The 20,640-nt window shown below is 43.8% G+C and overlaps 1 protein-coding gene across 2 annotated transcripts in view; it reads right to left on the bottom strand.

The window, feature by feature from the left end:
- Nucleotides 1-20,640, bottom strand: part of PITPNB (phosphatidylinositol transfer protein beta) — a 58,173-nt gene that overhangs the window by 15,411 nt on the left and 22,122 nt on the right. For both annotated transcript variants that reach the window (XM_065904251.1, XM_065904250.1), the window contains exon 8: nucleotides 5,361-5,438. In XM_065904251.1, coding sequence (XP_065760323.1) covers nucleotides 5,361-5,438 — 78 coding nt within the window. The remainder of the gene's footprint in view (nucleotides 1-5,360; nucleotides 5,439-20,640) is intronic.

Below are 20,640 nucleotides of genomic sequence, written 5' to 3'. Positions count from 1 at the left end.
TTCCTGTATGGTTGTGCAAAGGCTATCAAATGGAAGTAAACGTGGGCTAAAGTTCTAAAGATTAAACTAACCGCAGGTTAAACTTATATATCGTAAGTTTCACAATGATAAAGACAGCAAAGCTTACTGCCTGGGAGAGAACGATTGGTCACACTTTCCATGTCTCCACACTTAATATTTTTGTAGCTCACTCCCATTTTACTCTGACATGTGCTTCATGCTTGCGTCCAATTACTCCAGGAGTGACACCAAGTACAAGTGAAATCACAAGTTCACCCTTCCAGTGAAACCCACGAAGAAAAGTTTCTGTCCCTGACAGTGTCAGGAAGACGCAAGAGGCCCATCTTGTCAACGCACTCCTAGCATCCGAGTGGGACACCCCATCCGTCCACACCCAGTTCTTTGGCTCTGTCCAAGAACAGAGGCATTCAAGGGCCCAAAGTAAGGCTGGAACTAATCATGTACCGCTCCTGGGAACTCAGCTTCTGGAAGAGACAGAACAGCTCTTCTGGTATCCTCCTAAGAGTTGCGTAATTAATACACACTAAGGGTGAAATGCCTATTTTTTTACACTGAATTAAAAACCCAGTTGCCAAACTAAATACTTAAAAAGAAAAAACAAACAAACCAACCATGTTTTAGGGTCTGCAAACATAATCCATAATGTGGTCTAACTAGAAACTAATTATTAAGCCTCTTTATACCACCCCCCATGGGGCTTCCAATGTGAGATGATAGGCGAGGGGGCAGGTTTTTAAATGGCTTCACATCCCTCCCGGGCTCAGAGCCGGGTCCAGGTGAGGACACAGGAGAGCACCCCCCAGTCCTCCTCCTCGGGCAGCTCGGTGCGGGACAGGGCTCATTAGCCTCTCGAGGGCCATCTGGGCTGCTTTCCTGCCAGTCTCCACCTCAAAGACGCTTCCACAGCGGGGTTTTAAATTCTCCCTCATCCACCTATTTTTCATTCTCCCCATCTCCGGTCAACAGAACCTTGTGTTATCTTTACGTTAGGCCATCGGCAACCAAATCTGCCTTCTTTTCACAGATGTGAGGGGAGCAGGAGCAAGGCGTCTTGGCAGCACAGCAGAAACTGCAGCAGCATTCCCACTGCCCACCGACGGCTGTCCTCCCCAGCTTGGAGAACCCAGAACGGCCCCCATGGCAAGTTCCAAATGAACCTAAAGCGTGACCACACACACGGGTGAACAGTACGACAGACTGCTAGGCCAGGTCAAGCCCCGGCTGCTGGAGCTTCTGTGTAGACCAGAAGTACCTGCCGCAGGAGACAAACTGCAGGTGTCTTCATGATCAGAAAGAGTATATTCACATAAAGATATATAAGAAGGGGATACAAAACCCACCACAATTTCTGCATCAACTTTCTTACTCAACTCGATCCCCTAGTATCCCAGTGTTCAGATACCAAGTCTTTCAAGACACGTCAAGCAAAGCCTGTGACAAAGACCTTTACAGGCCTAATTATTAACTATCGTGTGTGTGTGGACACAGCAACTTATGTCTTCATGAGGCATCTGGATTAAATGAAGAAAAAAATGAGACCATACTACAGTCTTCGAAGGTGTTGTTTCAGCTGGTTAACCTAACAACTCCACAGCCCATCAGAGAAGGGAAACTGCAAAGTTACAGGTATCCACATGTAAATGGGTAAGTCACTGGTACTGGTAACCACCACCCGGAAACACACACACACATGTATAACGCTACACAGAAGCAACACACATCCATGAGAAACGCAGTTTTGCCTTGAAGCAAAAATGTTTCTCAGGTTATAAAATACTCTATTATCATGCAGACTCAATCAAGTGTTGAGACCTAAATAACAAAATATAATTCATGTGCTCAGATTTTAAAAATTCTTTTTTAGAGGGAAAATGAATATATATACAACTAAAGTCTGAACCTCTAGGTTTGTAATTTTAAAAAAATTAAAAAGCTATGTATGCATCATCCCATAAACTAAAGAAGTCTATACTCTTAACAAATACAGAATATATGAAAATCTATTATTCCCTGGTCACCCCATGACCCCCTGCTAGCGAAGGCTCTAAAACTGTGCCGCCTCTGCTTTAAGGCTGACCCTGGGTCAAGCACTCATTAAACACTCATACCCATGAGGGGTGAGGACAGGTGAACCAGGACGTGATGGACAATCCCCAACACCGAAAGCATGGGAACCCCAGACACTAGGCAAAGAAAAGGAATAATTATGTCCCAAGCAAGGGAGCATATTCACCGACCTCACTAAGCCCAGGAGATGACAGAGGCTTTTTATTTTCAGAGACAAAAGCATGACAACAATGAAAAAGCTACCATTTATTGTAGACCCCCTCTCTGCAGGGGATATAACGCTCATTAGTCCTCACACAAACCTTCAGAGGCAGTTACCAGTATCATTTCCCACTTAGAGATGTGGAAACATGCTTTGGAGTTAAGTTATTTAAGTCACAGCTTGTAAGACCCATGATGGGTTTAATGGGTCTCCCCTACTGCCACTGTCACCTAAGAGCTTCCCAGGCCACTGGAAACATGACTGGTATTGAGACAGGTATCAAATTCTGGCAAATACCATGAGCAAGAGAGCCGCACCCCTGCCATGATACAGGAGGGCAAACAGGTACGTATTGGGGAGCCAGTGTCTCTGGATGAGGAGTGAAAATCTGCTATGTCTTCATGCCTTACACATCTTTGTGAGGAGTACTGAATCAGACATGACAGAAATGGCAGACGTTTCTCCTGTGACTATTATTCGCGTTTCTCTGGCCAAGTTTCTCATCTATAAAATGAAGGAGTTGTATTTACCCCATAGGAAAACTGTGAAGATTAAATATGACCTTATATAGCGCCTGGCACCAAGAAAAAGGTTCTTTTCCCTCATCCAGTCTGGTGCAGACAAGCAGTAAAAACGGCAATAATTCAGAAGGAAAACACCACTGTGGGTGGGGTGAGTGAGGGGAAGTTTCAGAGAGATCACGGGGATGCACTCTGGAATGTGTTCTGGAAAGGCGCGTCTGTGGAGGGGCATGCAGTGCCTCTGGAGCACAGGGGAACCACCAGGCGAGGCAGCACTCGTCCGGAGCACCGCTCCATGCAGCCCCAGGGGAGTGGGTCCACGATGGGGTTGCTCCCTCCCCTTTGCCCCGAGCACCATGCCCTTCTTCCCTGTTCCCGTATTTCAGAAGGACAGAAACCTTCAGCTGTCCTCCTTCCCTGGGGCTCCCTTTGGTGCCATGCAAGTAGGGCCTGCTGAACAGGGCAGGAGATGTTGATAAGGGCAAGTCAGTCCCTAGGTTCCTGTGATTCCAGCTGTATCACTGGCTAGTCAATCCTTACTTTTCATTATCTATCTCAGCAGTAAGCGATGGGTTACTTAGTTATTCTTGACTACCTGAGTTATTTCTGAGATCATAATAAGTCACTGAAATCCAGTTAAACAGTAACCCAACTTATGGAGTAGCTGCACCTACCATCACCTGGCCCGAGTTTAACAACCAACAGGCAAATGGAGAGAATGGTATCACTATCAGCCACATTCTCCCTGAGAAATCAGCTGTTGTTCAACACCACCCCCCCCGCCACACACACACACACACACACACACACACACACACACACACACACGAATTCACTACACTGCAACGACTAGAGCAGCTTCACTTTCACTGAGCGGCTTCACACTGCAACCCGAAAAAAATGCAAAATTCACATTTCTAAAACCTAAACCTGTTTTAGAATTTTAAGTAACCATTAATGGATAATAAAAAGACAAAGCAATGTTAGTTAAAGAGGTAAAAGTCATAAATAAAAAAGCAGTAAATGTCATATCCCAAGTTCCCAAAGGTTGGAAATCAGGTAGAAATCACAGTGTCAAGCTACGTTTGCTGTCTTTTATAGAACTGGCTAGGAGTTCCTACAGGAAAGATAGGCACCCAAACATAAATAGCCCACCGCATTATATAGCACCACCTTTTCAAGTTTATGCTTGAAAAACTGACAAATGTGAAGAAAATGTGAGACTTAATTCACCTCCAAGTCTCAAGCCCACGGCCCCCTACTATTCCCTGAAAAGAGGAGCTGGTATTATTGGGGCCAGACAGCCTGTGAGGACACCCAGCAGCCTCAAAAGCAGCCCACCTATCCGCTCCAACACAGTTCTCTCTCTCAAGGCCTGTGTTAAATCTCAGAGAAAAGGCTTCTCCTCTGACTCAGGGTGAGTTCAAAAGTTCACAGTGAGAAATCTTGAAAGGGGTGTTGGTTTTTTTTTTTTTTTTAAATCCATTAGAGTAAATTTAGAACACGTATACTGAACTTGTCCCTTAATTTCTAAGTGATATATATCACTATCTGGGTATTAAAAGTCTCTAGTCATGGCCATTAAACTGGTAGAATCTTGAACCAAACTCTACCCAGAGAACAAATGTGAAAATAAGATAATTATGAATCATTTCTTAGAAAAGAAAGTCAGACTCATTCTTCATTTTAATTGATGTGCAAGACAGTCCCAAACAGTCCAACACCCATGGAGAGCCACTCACTGGGTTCTTGTGGGGCTGTTACAGTAACCCCCTATCTACAAGCAACAGCTAGCACCCAGACTTCATTTATGGATGACCTGTGACTGGCTTCAGCATAAACAGATTGGTCACCAAGTAAAGTCCTGTTGGTGGAGAATCTGCTTCGGGCATGTTCAGATTTTTATGCACCTCCTCTCCCGTCCAATCAGCTGAAATAACCTGCCATCAGCACACTAAGCCTTCTCTAAGGGGTTGTCATTTGGTTTAGCGCATGTCTTTAAAATCCACTCTATTTCCATAGCGATTTAAATTACTACCTGGACACTGCTTTCCTTACTTCCACAAATGAAAATAAGGACGTGTTCTTTATTAGACAACAACCACTTGCCACCAAGACTGCTCTCTGGTGCCCTGCTTTTCAAAATATAACTATTAAAAGGCAAGGAACATGAGCCCGGGGAAGGTGAACTTGTTCAGTTTTTACTAAGATTAAATTTAAAACTATCAACCTTCATTTAACACAGACTTCTGTACTGCTTCAAGTCTCAAAAGAGAACATTACAATCCCCAAAGACTAAATCACTTGTCTCTTGTAAGAGTTATCAGAATAGCATTATGCCGAAAGTGACAGCCTGGCTCTGTTCTGTTTGTTAATGCAGCACAGGCTTGCTGGCCAACTGCAACTGGCTGTGAGTCCTTATCGCAAATAAAACTGTTTTTGTGCCATTTCTATTTTTCACTTAAACGTCGCCAGCTCTTCCAGACTCAGGACCTGTCAAATGTCCTGCTGCCAAGACTCTGCCTGTCAGAAAGGTCAGCATCCAGTACCTTCCAGTTGGGTCCCAGAGGGCCTCTCTTGGTCTTGACGGACTGGAATAAGGCTGGATCTTCATCAGCTTTGTAGTCCTGCAAAGCAAAACAGAGTCAGAGGCGGAGAAGAAAACCAGAGAAAATTCTCTAACCTTTGCTGGAACAGCCCTTTGCAGCTACTAAAGACAGGACAGAAACCGACTGGGCTCACTGTGCTTTGCATAAATGCAGGGAAGGGCTTCTATGTGACATTAAGTTGTCTGTTTGGTTCTCTTTGCTCTAAGCTTTTACCTTAAGGCAAAACAACTACATGATAAAAAGTAATACAAGTGTTGATCAACAAGTCCACCACAACTAATTGCAGGATTGCTGTTAATATCTCTAAGAACAAAATTCTTAACACTTCTCAACAGTTTCAGCATTTTGATACACATGTCAACACACTCAAGAAATAAAGCAGACCCACACCAGTTTTGAAATGCCCACGAGACTCTAACGCCCACTGGTGAGCAACCACCACAACTGGGAACACAGATCAGAACCGTGGCTTCCGTGCACCCTGAGCGCTGCCAGGCGGGTCTGAGGCGGAGCCTGTCTGTGGAGAGTCGCCGGGACCACGCTCAGGTCAGTCCCGGATGGCCGAGTGAGGCGAGGGAGGGCTTCACGACTCCGTATGGGACTCAGTCACAGCATGTCAAGGGCACAGCCCTAAAATCTAGGTTTTATGCAAGGTTTCTGTTTGTGTGAATTGTTTCCCTTAATATAGTCTTTCTGGTAGAATGGAAAATACAAGAGAAGTAAATCCTTTTAATCGTATCTGCTTTACAAAAGCTCTTGTGTCATTTCACACGTACATACACATAATCCACATACAGAAATTAAAAACTCTCTTTGAAGAGCTAACGTGCAGGTTTAAAAAATGAAGTCAGCTATAATACTAACAGTGAACAGAGGTCAGATGAAAACATTACAACAGGACAGCCCCCTTCTTCTTGGGCAGGGGTCCTTCGCAGCATTTGTGGAGGACCACATACTTGGAGAAGAATGCCCAGACAAGTCAATATGAAAACATATCATTGTTTTAGAGAGGCACTGAAGGCGCCAAAGCATAATACAAACTTTCAAAATCAAAGAAAACAGGCTGAGAAGCAGGAAATCAAGACTCAACAGTTACTCAGTAAATGCATATGGCATGTCAGTATTTTCTGAAAAGAAAGTTACAAATAAATCATATGAGGAAGGAGAAAAGCAAGGTTCGGGTAGATAACAGAACTTCCTTAAGGGGTGGTAACTGGGCAAATACGTGACCCTGAACGCAAAGCCTGTCTCAACAGTTACAGGGGCAAACCTGACTGGCCGCGCTGCGCCTTGCTGCTGAAACAGGCAGCGCGGCGCAGATGCGGGAGGGGGTCAGCCAGCCTCGTCCAGGGCAACAAGCTGCGAGGAGCCGACTGCACGGAGTCAGACACGGGCAGCCACTCGGCGTGTGGGGGCACATCAGCAGAGAGTTCAATTGCTGTCGGCTAACAGGAATTCTTAAATTCTGGTTTAGAACCACAGCCTAAAATTAACAACTTCACTGCAGACTGAGAGAAAAAAAAAAGAATCAACTGCACAGGTGGTCCCAAGACCCGGGTTCACAGTGAGACACCAGCTCTCCTGCTACCAACCAACCATGCAACGCTTTCTTTTACGTCAGAGGGTTGGAAACCCAGAGACGAATTCAATTTCCTCCAAAACTGAAAGCATTTAACATCCTCTCAGATAATCACTTTTGACATCACCTCCCTCGATTCAAGGTCTATTTACTGAACAGCCATCAGAGAAAAGGGTGCACTGCATAAGCACCAAGCAGGGTGCAAGATGCTAAGAGGTAGTCTGGGCGTCCGAGAGAAGAAGAGTCAGCATCTGGGTCTGGCTCCTAGGAAGTCAGTCTAGCTAGAAGCAAAGCAAGAGAGACAAAGAAAAGGTACCCGGAACCCCAGGGATAACATGTCCACTGCCAAGAGGGAATGGAGAGAAGAAATTACAGTCAGAAGGGAAACCAATAAACACCAGCTGAGGAAAAGTGTTTTTTAAATGAGTTTTAACATCATGTTTAGAAGCAGAAAAATCTTTCTGCTAAAGCGCATTGTGTTAAAATCTTTTATGATAAAATTTCAATTATCTGTATAATGTTCAGAGGCCTGGCCAGTGTTTAACACTTAACAGTTCATCCCACTTGAGGGAAAAACACTTCTTTTTTTTTTGCTTTTTTACTAAGCGAGGTGTGACCTTACTGTGAGCAAGACGCCCAAGTTTTTGCTTTTTCCCAAAACCTAAGATATTATGGAGCCCTGCATGAGCTGAAGAGTAAATAATCACATTTCCTGACTCTGAGAGACTGCCAGTTACAGAATGCTCCATTATTTTACGTACCATTAAAAAGGCAAACACTAGGCCAATAAAACTTGCCACAACTGGAAGACAGATCTGACTTTGACTATATTAAAATATGAGGAGAAAAATGAGAGGGGATCTCAGAACTGACGGAACAGAGACTGCAGAACTCTCTCTGTGGATTCTAAACTTGCCAGCTCCAAGACAGAAAGAAAAACAAGTCCACAAAATACAGTGTACACAAGTGTTAGGACTGACAGTATACAATAGGGCAGCAGACAAACCAAGGCAGAACTCATTTAAGAAAAGTCAGCTTGGTCTGAATTGTAATCAGCATAAATTATTGTCTTGTAGAGGTAAACTAATTAAGGGGGTGGGTGCCCCAGAAGGACTGATGCTGGATTAAGGCGGCAGCACTGAATGTGAAATGTTAAGCGGATGGATTAGATGGGACTTCTGGACAACACTCCTTTCTCCATCCTAACCCGAACCAGCACCACACCAGTGTGATGACTTAAGGGATTTTTCAACACTTATTTGACATAATTAACTGAAAAATATGGGGTAACAGTTATTTCAGAGCTTTCATTATTAGTGCTGTTGACTGAGTAACTTTTCTGAACTATGGCGTCACAACGTGTTAGAGGGGAACTGCACCCTGAAGACCACCCAAGCTGCCTCACTTCCCAGGTGAGGAAACCAATGTCCAGCAAGGAGGTGGTATGCCCACCTACCTGGGGACTTGAGCACCAGCTTCCTCACCCTCCCGCTGCCCTTGGCTCGTTCTAGGCCATCACACAGGAGGGTGGTAGAAGGGCACCCACACAAGCCAAACACATTTCAAAAACATCAGGCAGCAGCAGCACCACAGTTACCAAAGTGGATTCTCCTGAAAGGCATGAATGTGTGCATATAAAACACACACACACCCCCTCCAAAGCTAAGTCTCCCCTCTCTGCTCTTTTCCCTTGAATACAAAGCAGCAACACTGAAGATACACTGGAAATGTTAACAAAACCCAATTATTAACAACAGCACCTTAACCTTGACAGATGAGGAAAATGCATCTTGTCAAAACCTAAGAATTTTCACACTTTTTAATGTTAGTTTGAATACACAGATGTTTAATCAGCTGAATTAAGTAGCAAGATATTAACAGGCAGCAAGCAAGTGTGGTTTTATTAACCTCACTTTTGTATTTATATAACATTTAATTTTTTGAACAGTATCTCTCTGGCTACAATTTTATCATTGGGTATCTAGTTTTGTCTTTCTGTATTTGAAATCAACTGGCTGATTTATATCCGTATCACAATGAACAAATATATTCCTTCATGTATGACAGTTTCAGCATACAGAATGCAACCTCAGCTACCAATTATAGCTGCAAATGAGCAATAGTGTGGAATGAGACAGCCTGCTGGCTTTGTTAGTATTCTGTCTCCTTTGGGATCCCATGGGGAAAGGGGAGGCTCTGATGAAGAGAAGCCCTTGGCTCATGGTTTATTGTGCTTGCCACCAGCTGCAGACTTCTCATCTCATTAGTTCTTTTAGAATACTGTGGGTGAAGACAGCTGTAGCCTACTTGAGTCTTCAGCTCCTGGGTATTCTGAAGGCTGAATTTGCTATGCACTTTCTGTAATCCTTGGGAAAAAAAAAAAAAAAAAGCAGATTCACTGGGCCAAGGAAATGTATTTTTTAAATGAGTTTTAAAATCACGTTTAAAAGTAGAAAAATCTTATTGCTAAGGTGCATTGTGTTTAAAATTTTTTTATGATCAAATTTTAATTGTCTGTATAAAATGCCCAGAAGCCTGGCCAGGAATAAGGGATTAGTAAAACCATCATTATCAAGTTAGGTGTAGTGTCCCCAGACACTGCTCACTCCACCAATGCTAGTGCCTGAACAACAGAAAAACACAATGGTATCAGCATAAGGTAGATGCGGATCAGTGTTAATACAACTCTATTTAATTGAAAACTCTGTTTAAGTAAGAAAGGAGGCAAGTCAAGACACCCTTTGGAGAACAAATAAAATCTAATATGGTAAATAAGTGGATTACTGAGTCTCCATGCTGGAGCCACAGAATACATTCATTAAATTCTTATAAATAACTGTTTTCTGTCACTGGAATACAAAAGTTGTGCTACCTCTTGGGTGTACATCTGTTACTCACTACCGTTCTCGATAGAAACTCTCAACAGAAACCAGATTCATTCTGAAGACAAAGAATATTAGTTTTATGAATCTTTTAACATAGTGGCTGCCCCCCCGCCCCAAATGCAAGTACAAAATCTGTGCTGAGCCAACCCAACCGTCCTTGAGCCCAGATTGAACTCATGATTATGAATGGGGAAGGGAGCAGGAGGTGGGGGCAGGCTGGGAGGAGTTTCTTAACAGCTTGTGGAAAAATCGAGAGCTCCAGACACCAGAAACTGCTTAAAGAACCACGCCTGGGTCACCACAGGTGACGCTACCTGTATAGTGAGGAAAGAAAATGCCGGCCCAGCCTATGTACGTGGGCGAGTCCTCCACACCTACCCTCCCCAGCAAAGAGAAACAGCTCTACAGGGCAAACAAAAACTTGAGAGGGGTATTAGGGTCCTGCAGCCTGCTTGTGAATGCTGTCCTTCAGCGTAAGATGATTAATCAGGTGTCTATTCAAATAGCTCAAAGGTAATCACCAAGTTTAAAATGCAGATACTGCTGCTCAACTCAGCAGAGCTCATTTCCTCTAATCACACCCTAAAAGTAAAGACCAGGATGGGGAGAGAGCTGAATTAAATAGGAAGATAAATAACAAACATCATTTATTAGCACTGTGCTGGATTTTTCAGTACTGTAGCACTTAGAAAAAGGGGGTTCCCAGATACTATCATCACTAACCCCAGTGTGTAACTCACTGGAGCTGAGAAAACTCAAGTGACTCCAAAGGGGAAGCCTATTAAGGAAAAAAAAAATGTTTGCATTAAATTTTGCCAAGCATTAAATTTTGCAACAAGAGGTGCAAAGAGAAATTAACATTTACTAACTTAAGATACTCATTTCAACATATTTTCAAATAAGCAGCTTTCTTTCCTATTTTTAATTACATCTCCCCAGTGACTCCTCACCCTTTCAGGTTCCCACAGAGTACCATTAATATAGTATAAGTAAATCTTATTAATTCAGGTTCTACTACCTTGGAATTTATAATAATTCGGACAGGGGCTGGACTGAAGTTTATCTTTGCATGATCTATGAAAAAAAGATTTGCTACACAAATTAATAGAGTAACAAGATCTCAGGAGGGCTGTTTAAACAGTTCAGAAGTGTTTTAGAGCAATTCAGAAGCATTCATTTGCATATAATTATTATGCTAATTACAAATCATTCTTATCTATTCATTAAAGTAGATTCCCAAAGGACCACTAATTGTCAATAACTTGTTGGCCTAGTTTCTGTTGCTGAATGTACCTCAAAGGAACAGAGTTGCATTAAAAAATATTCTCTAATTCAGCCCTCTCATTAATCCTTACAGGCTTTCCACCAAAGAATCCTTAAAACTGAATTTTTAAACAACTGCCCTGAGAACTGAGAAATGCAGTCAAACCTACACACCCAAGCAGAACACTTGCTTGTAATCTTTTCAACCTCACAGAGACTTCGGGTGGGCGAGCGTGGTGGACAGGGGAGGAGGACGGAGGCTGTCAACAAGGACCCTGTGCTGAACGGTGGCCCAGCCTCAGGCACTGCTGGGCTAGAACATAGGTGGGGCAATCGCCTCCCTCCATTCTTTCTCATCTTGTCCGAATCACAGCCAGAGCCTGCCAACCCTGTCATGGTTATGAAGGCAGACCCCTCAAAGCCTTTGGAAGGTTACAAATTAATACAGAAAGAGAAAAAAACCCAGAATTTCAGTCATGAAAAGAAGTTACAACCAAAAGCCTGACATTCACAACCCAGCAGGGAAACCAAATAGCTGGGCTCCAGAAGAGGGGTTCCCGGGGAGCCAGGGCTGGAAGGTATCCCCCAGGTCTCCCCTACAGGGGTCAGTAGGCTACTGGTTTGGAGGAGCCTATATTTCATGCACAAATATACGATGTACTTGTTACTGTCACAAATTTATTACTATGTATTTACATATTATAGCATTAAGAAACAAATACATTTTAAACTCTTCACACCAATGAAATTAAGTACCAACACACCAATTAGTCTTATTAAAGATGATTGTTGAATATTATATATCTTAAAATTAAACTGCATATGCCTAAAATGTAAATAATAAGTTTAGCAAAGTTTTAATATGTGCTGTGCTTAGTCGCTCGGTCATGTCCGACTCTTTGTGGCCCCATGGACTATAGCCCACCAGGCTCCTCTGTCCGTGGGAATTTCCCAGGCAAGAATACTGGAGTGGGTGGCCATGCCCTCCTCCAGGGGATCTTCCCCACCCAGGGATCGAATCCAGGTCTCCTGCATTGTAGGCAGATTTTTTACCAGCTGAGCCACCAGGGAAGCCCAAGAAAACTGGAGTGGATAGCCTTTCCCTTCTCCAGGGGATCTTCCCAACCCAGGAATCCAATCAGGTCTCCTTGCATTGCAGGCAGATTCTTTACCAGCTGAGTTAGCAAGGAAGCTTCCCTGATGGCTCAGATGGTAAAGAATTCCTGTTTTTAACACAAAATGCATTTCCTTAAATGATAGTAGACCGCAGAACATACTACATTAAACTCCTTAAAGTGGGAATGTCCTCTTGAGAACTTACAGGGTGAGCCCTCTCCAGGACAATGTTCATTTTGCTTCATGACCTGGCTTCAGGCACAGCTGCTCCTAAGTCCCAGGACCCCACTGATGACATTAGCACCAATTTAATAAACACTAAATAGGATATGGCTTCCCTGATTCCTCAGCAGGTGAAGAATCTGCCTACAATACAGGAGACACAGGTTCAGTCCCTGGGTTGGGAAGATCCCTGGAGGAGGAATTGGCAAACCACTCCAGTATTTTTGCCTGGAAATCCCACGAACTGAAGAGCCTGGGGGGCTACCAGAGAGTCGGACACGAATGGCTGACTAAGCTCAGTTGCTTAATTATAAATATATAATTAAATATAACATTTAATTATATTAAACATAATTATTAATTATAAATATAATTAAAATTATACATTTTAACCTTAAAATATATATTTAACAATTATCTTTAATAAAACTAACTTAGTGTGTTGGTAAATAGGATATAATTGCAGAGAAAAATTTAACTTTTTTTTTCCCCTCAAACAATAATAGCAGAATCTGATAAGCAGCATTATTCCTGCTACTGTCTTTGGAAACATTTTCGTTCTGGGCACCCTTGGGACAAGGCACTACCATGGAAACTGCAGTAAGGAAGTGAAGGTCCTGCCCAGCCAAGTTCACGGCGGCTAGGCCGGGCGAGGATGCAGAGATGCCTTGTGGACACCCGGGCTCAGGGAACTTCACTGCAGAAATGCGATGCGGTTTACACTCATCCCCTGATAAGACTCAAGCACTTCACTCCCGGAGCAGCCTAGGGAAGCTCTCCTTGAGGGTTTCCACTGCTGTAAAGGGCCTTCATAAGGAATACACTTTAGAAACTTGATTCGGAGCTGTTTATGCTGATTTCTTTAAAAATATCTGTCATTAGCTGCTCAAAAACAAAAACAAAAACAAAAACCCACAAAAAAAGTTTTCTAACTCTTACCAGACATTTCTCCCCACCCAGGAACACTTCACACCTGACCACCTGCATCACCCTCCCTGATTTTTTTTAACTCTGAAACCGTGCAAGAGATTAGAAGTAAACACTAATAACGGGTTCTAGCGGGAAAAGTATCTTCTGCGACATAAGCTGGTACACGCAGTTTTCAGGGAGAATTTCTACACTCTTGCCAAGATTTAAGCAAGCATGAGATAAGCACTGTGTTCTTCTCCCACTAGAGGGCACTGCCATCCAACTACGCCTTCAAATACAGAGGACATTCTCTAACTCCACCCTTGGATGCAAACCTACGTGTTCCACAGTACTTGACCATGTAAGGCAGCAGAAGAAAGTGGGAAACATTTTCACATTTCTTTTTAATAAGAACCATGCTTACATTTATTTATATCTTCTTTGAGAAAGGGTGGGAAAAGACAAAATGCCTCTGAAAGTCACTACAAAAAGGATCTGACAAGGGTTTGCGTCACAGCACAGCAAAGGGAGATGAGACAAGCTGTTGACAAGTGAAGCTTCGTAAGCAAAAGCAAAACCACTGCTACCTCAAAACCTGTAACTTGAGTTGTTCTGTTTTTTCCTCTTTCTGGAGCTCAAGGAGGCCACTACTACACGTCAGGAGCTGAGTCACAGTTCTCACCTCTTTATTATGCACACACTTTAATAAAGAGCTTTTGGAGCTCCTGCACATAGACCTGGGATAAGCAGCACCCTTTCGAGACAGAAATGAGTATCTGGGTTCACTCTAGTGGCAGAAGGAAGAGGTACTCAACTCGGCTGAGTGTGTACTCATGCCAAGGAGACCCGAAGCACTTGGCAACCGCAGGCTCCTCGCACTTGCTGGAGGCTGGCCACAGACTTCTAATAAACAAAAGCTCTTTTCAGGGCTAAAGAATGGGATAGCCACCGCTCTGGGAGGCAGATCACCCTTCTTAGGAAGTGAGAAGCAGCAGCTGGGACACAAGGAACATCTAAGATGCAGGTGTTTCCAAAAAGCTCTGAGCAAGAACGAACTGGAAAGATGATCAAGCCTGACCATTGAGGATTATCAGCTACCAAGGGTTATTTCTGAGGTCTATCAGGTTGACCTCCAAAGTGTCACTTTTGCAGCTCAAAAGCTGACAAATACTAACAATTTCATATGGTCCGATCAAATATTTAATAACTTTTTCCAGTCGGATTTCGTCACGTTTCTAATTTTAAAGAGAAAAAAAACGTAATCTTGTAAAGATTATTTAGAAAGCATGTTTTCTGATTCTTACATTTCTTTAAAATTATGAAGTTTCTTCTGAAGGCAGTGCAATAAAGCAGATGTTGCCAAGACTATCCACTCCAGTGTGCGACACCTGGCCACCGTCTCAGAGCGCCCGGTCAAAGAAAAGGTGTGCCTGAACCCTTCCTAGAACGCACGCAATAAACTCTGCTTAAGTGCGACCAAAATGTACACGCCCAGATAAATTACACCAAGCTTCATCAGCTTGCCGTGGCTGACATTTAGGAAAAAGTATGTCTGAAAAGAGCAGGAACTTTAAAACAACACATACTCAAGGTTTAAAACAATTATAAAGTGCCAGACTCTTCAATACTCAAATAATGGAATGGTGCTCAAAGTGAAAAACAAATAAATGGGTGGAAAAGGCAAGTCTTACATGCTCGTTTCCAAACGCAACCGAAATGTCAGAAAATCAGATACAGAGGAGCATACTTCTGCTGTCAACTGAAATGGGATGCTGCCCTGCCCACCAAAACACATTCTCCAAGCAAATAGATCACAACCAGAGAATAAATGGTCAGTGCTGGAAAGAACAAGCAAAAAGCACAAACTTAAAAAACCAATTCATTTTCCTGGAGATCGCCATCACCACGGGACTTCCTACTAGTGGCTTAGATGACCCCACCAATCCCATTACTGTCTGTGGATATGCAATTAAATGATGGGGACTCTTCATTTAGTGGCTCAAACGGTAAAGAATCTGCCTGCAATGGAGGAGATCCACGTTCAATTCCTGGGTCGGGAAGAGCCCCGGAGAAGGGAATGCCAACCTACTTCAGCATTCTTGCCTGGAGAACTCCATGGACAGAAGAGCCTGGAGGGCTACAGTTCATGGGGTTGCAATGTCAGACACAACTGAGCGACTAACACTGTCACGTCTTCACTTACTTAGGGAATAAACACCAAATCTGCCATCTCGTCAGCCTGTGAACCCGGACTCTGCCGGCACCCTGGAGTCCAGCGCTGGTCTCTTTGGGGGAGGGCACTAGCCACCACCAGACTACATGATCGGAACAAACAAACTCCAAGTCACTCAGAAACACTTTAACATGTGCACTAAGAATCCTGCACGCTCTTCAGACAGATACGATTCTTACTTTATCTGGAAAAATATTTACCATGCCAACAGAGAGCAAATAGCAAGTTCCAATAAAGGTTTGCTAAGTGAACATGAAAATATATGAGTGGTGTTCTCTATTTTAAGTACCCACATCAAAAGACATCTCAGGGTCTCTAATCCTTTTACTCTACTGTATGCACGCAAATTTCCAAACATGCCACAGTTCAGGGGTTACGGATGGAGGTAACCAAGGCTACCGATGAAAACTGTCATTACGAGGGGGCGGGGGGAGATTGGGGACGCGCGGGAAGATGGATAAAAGGGCAGGCACTTGCTTGTTTTACATCAGTTAAGAATGCTCTTCATCAACACCATGCAAAGGAAGAAACAACATACAGGGAGACGTTCTAGAAAGAGTAAGTCGGCGGCGCTGCTCTTGAGTCCTGGCTGCCCTGCGTCAGTAATGGCAAGTCACAGCACTTCACTCGGCTCAAACTCCTTAACAGTGCAACTCATGACTGGTGTGGATGCTCTCAACCATGGCCTCCAACTGAGATTCCCCCTGCTTCCAAAATCCCAGAAGAGTACCCCTACCCCTGTTCACCGTGAACAGGGCATTAGAGCACTTCTCAAGAGCAATCAGAGATCAGCGAGAGAGCTGGACCGAGTCCAGAGCCCCAGAGGTGCTGACCTGGCCACTATGGCAGTTACACTCATGGCAGGAAAGGATGAGGAGCTGGAAGTGACAAACTGGGCAAAAGGGGGTTAAAAAGGTCGGAAGAAGGAAGAGATATGAATGAAATCTGAGCCTCATCTCAGAAGTACAAGCATACTGGGTCACCCACAGCGAAAGGGCCCCTCCGACCTCTCCGAGGAAGTCTCCACCAAGGACTTGATCGATCAGACCACACCGTGCACATCCTGTCTGTGACCTAGAATCAATACAGCCTGTGAGTTTCAAATCTGTCTCTTCCTTTTAGGAATACCATCTTCAGATAAACAACACCAAGCTTACAAAACTGGGCAACTCTTGGTTTTGAAACGCCTCATTCAGGATAAATCTTTCACCTTTAATAAATATACCCCAAGATGTTGACACGAGGAGGAAAAAATCATTCTTTAAACTTGCTGCATTTTAATTTGGAATGGAGCTATAGTTTTAAACTACATCTACTGACCAACTTAATACTTATATGCCATTAATATCTACTTATTATTGATATCTAAAAAACAGACGTTAAGCTACGTATCACTTTTACAACTGTGAGGCCTTAAAAATTTGAATTGAACATTTTTTCTATGAAATAAGAATTGGAAATGCTAAAAATTAAGTCCCATACATGTCCTTCAGAGGAAGCAAAGACTATAGAGGAAGGCTGATACAATCCTTTCTGGTTACACACAAATACCTAAAAATGTGGTTCCAATTTTTTTCTTTTTTTAAACCGTGCTCATTTTCTTTCAAATTACTTCCAAAAACGAAGGTCTCTCTGATGTTAATCGTGTGTACACTTCAGCTCACACTTTAAAGAGTCTCCCTCTCCTGGGAAGTGACTTTTGTATACAAATCATGGGAAGCTACTTAGACAAAGTGCTGGAGATGATTAAAAGGGGCCAGATTCAAATTTATACCTTAAAAAAAAAAAAAAGCAGAAGCAGATGTCAACTGACTCATTTGTGTATATTTTGGAAATGAGTTGAAGATATGCATGTGCATTTCATCAGAACATTTAAAGAATTCTCAACTTTTTACTGTGGTTATGAATCAAGAACAACTTTAGAAATTAAAAATACTTTGAAGCTTATATTCCACTGGAATATATGCTAGACACCTTGACTCCTCCTTACAATCTGATCTAACTGAAACACTTTTTAATCTGACAGAAAGGTATTTGCTCATGTAGAAAGGACAGCTTTTAGAACTGAAGGTACATCATATATACATCATGGTCTAGGATTAGTAAAGAAGGAGCTGAAGGAGCATCTGCTCACTTAATACTTGAACAATAAAAACTTCATTTCCTCCAAACTGTTGCCCACTCCACCCCACAATTTCAATACCACACAGGGGAAAAAATCTGCACCTTCCCACCAAACCTTTATTGAAAAGCTCTTGACATAGGCAATGAGCACCTTGCTGGGTCCTAGAAACACAGAGATGATCAGTCCAGTCCAGACCCCCAAGGGGAACCCGGTTTACTGAGGAAGGCTTTTTAGGAGTGATGTCCAGGTTGTATCTGAAATGGGGGAGGGGTGGGAGGCTGAGGGGACATAGGATCTGAGTGGGGGCGGCGGTGTGTGCTCACTGGCTGCCGGAATTACAAGCAGAAGGCACCTTCCTTCTTAGAGAACGTAACATCCTAGTATGTCACTCTAATGCCTCTTTTCACTGAAACAAGAAGTCTGTTTTGTTTGGCCAGAAGATGATCGGGTGGGGACACTTACACAGGAATTGCAGACTGCTCAACTTGTTTCATTAGGCAGTGATGTACCTTCTAGAAAATTACAGAAAACACTGGCCAGAGCAGTAGTCCCATGCAGACTTCCCATTAAGTCATCGAGGGAAAAAACCAAGTAACCCATCAATTTAAACGTACGTATGATTCCTGTAGCAAACTACTCGGTGACTGCGTCACACTGGCAGAAGTTCACAGAGTCATTTTGACAATGTCATCCTTCAAGTAGGTAAAGACATCAAAGGCCCCACCTGAGCATCAGTGACACTGCGAATCTAATCACACCCCTTCCGTGCATGGTGAAATATGGTACCTCAGCATGACCCAACCCAGCAAGTCCACAATGAGAACTGTCTGACACCAGCAAACCAGCACTGAGAGTTAGACACTCGAAGTCGTCAACAGTTGCTCTGAACTAAAATGGTGTTCAGGGCTGTTTGGATTAAATCCACCTGCAGTGACGGAAGACGCCCACCAGGTGGAGTAAAAAGATTCACGCTTCACTCCCAACTTTCTGGTTTCTTAACTTCGACCCAATTCATATTTATCCTGATTTGGGAGACTTGGCTGTACCCTCTCAAAATTACTAACCAACTGTTTCCGTTTCTTTTAAAGCAAGCAATATGCAGGACAGAAATTCAACCGTTTAAGGTGTTTTAAGAAAAATTAGCTCATTCAAGAAAAACCAGGGTTCATTAAAAACAAAATGAAAACCAAGGAATTAAGTTGGACTGAGACTAAAGTGAAGTCATTCAGCTGTGTCTGACTCTTGCGATCCCGTGGACTACACAGTCCATGCAATTCTCCAGGCCAGAATACTGGGGTGGGATCAAACCCAGGTCTCCTGCACTGCAGGCGGATCCTTCACCAGCTGAGCCACCAGGGAAACCCTCCAGGAGTTCAGGGACCAGCCTGAGCACGGAGGGATCTCCACACCTGCAGCTCTCCCTGCTGGAAATCCACCTTGGCCCATTCACAGTTACCAAGCTCCCAACTCCAGCATCAGTTTATCCTTAAAGAGCGAGTTTCAGGTACTAACAAGTGATCGCTGGTATGGCAGTCACATCCTAAGATGACCCCTCTCCCCACACTGAGTCATAATCTTGTGTAATCACCTCCCCTGAGAACAGGTGGAGCCCGTGACTTGCTTCCAGCCAAGTCACTAAGGCAAAGGTGAGGGGCTGTCATCCCCTGACGAGGTTACATTACACAACCCCTCCCTCCATTTGTGGTGATCTGTCATGCAGCAGAAGAAAACCCTACATTGAGTGAGAAGAGGTTGTGCCCCTACGCCGTCCACACCTCTGCAGACTCGGCCTCCTGTACCCTGTCCCCCGCATCTAGCTAGAGTCACCATTACCACCACCATCTTATACATGTTTCTCAACTGTCTATACGTAAGCAAGCAAATGCATGCACATAGATATTATCCTGTTCCCTCCTCATTATCTGGAAGGATTCGGTATCAGTACAAACAGGCTCACTCCCTTCTGGAAACTGCACTGAACTCCACCATACGGGTGAACCACATTCACATTAGTTCCCCACCAATGAAGAAACATTTGAGACTTTAGATCATTTCCTTATAAAAATCTTATGTCTATGTATTTGGTACTTCACACTGAAGCGACAGATTTTATTTTCTTGGGGTCCAAATTCATTGCAGGCAATGACTGTAGCCGAGAAATTAAAAGACGCTTGCTCATGGGAAGGAAAGCTATGACAAACCTAGACAGCATATTAAAAAGCAGAGACATCACTGTGCCAACAAAACGTCCATCTAGTCAAAGCTATGGTTTTTCCAGTAGTCATGTGTGGATATGAGAACTGGATCATAAAGAAGGCTGAGCGCCGAAGAATTGATGCTTTCAAACTGTGGTGTTGGAGAAGACTCCTGAGAGTGCCTCGGACTGCAGGGAGATGAAACCGGTCTATTCTAAAGGAGATCAACCCTGAATACTCACTGGAAGGACTGCTGCTGAAGCTAAAGCTCCAATACTGCGACCACCCGATGGCAAGAGCCTACTCAATGGAAAAGACCCTGATGCTGGGAAAGACTGGGAGCAGGAGGAGAAGGGGGTGACAGAGGATGAGATGATTAGACAGCATCACTGACTAAACGGACAGGAATCTGACCAAACGCGAGGACAGAGGAGCCTGGCGTGCTGTGCAAAGACTTGGACATGATTCAGCAGCTGAACAGCACTGCTTCAGACTGAGGAGCACCGACTCCGAGAAGTGGAACTCGCTGGGGCTAAGGCGACCCCCATCTGCAATCCTGCCACCGAGGCCGTGCTCCTGAAAGCCCACAGCTACGTACGGGGAGAGCGCAGTGGCGCGCCGAGCCACCCAGGTGCAAGCAATTAGTTTCTTCATTGCCCTCAGGCTCATTAAGCTCATTTGACAAGTACTGAC

The sequence above is a fragment of the Muntiacus reevesi genome, chromosome 13 (assembly GCF_963930625.1).
Source record: "Muntiacus reevesi chromosome 13, mMunRee1.1, whole genome shotgun sequence".
Taxonomy (NCBI): domain Eukaryota; kingdom Metazoa; phylum Chordata; class Mammalia; order Artiodactyla; family Cervidae; genus Muntiacus; species Muntiacus reevesi.
This window is presented reverse-complemented; position numbering and strand designations above follow the sequence as displayed.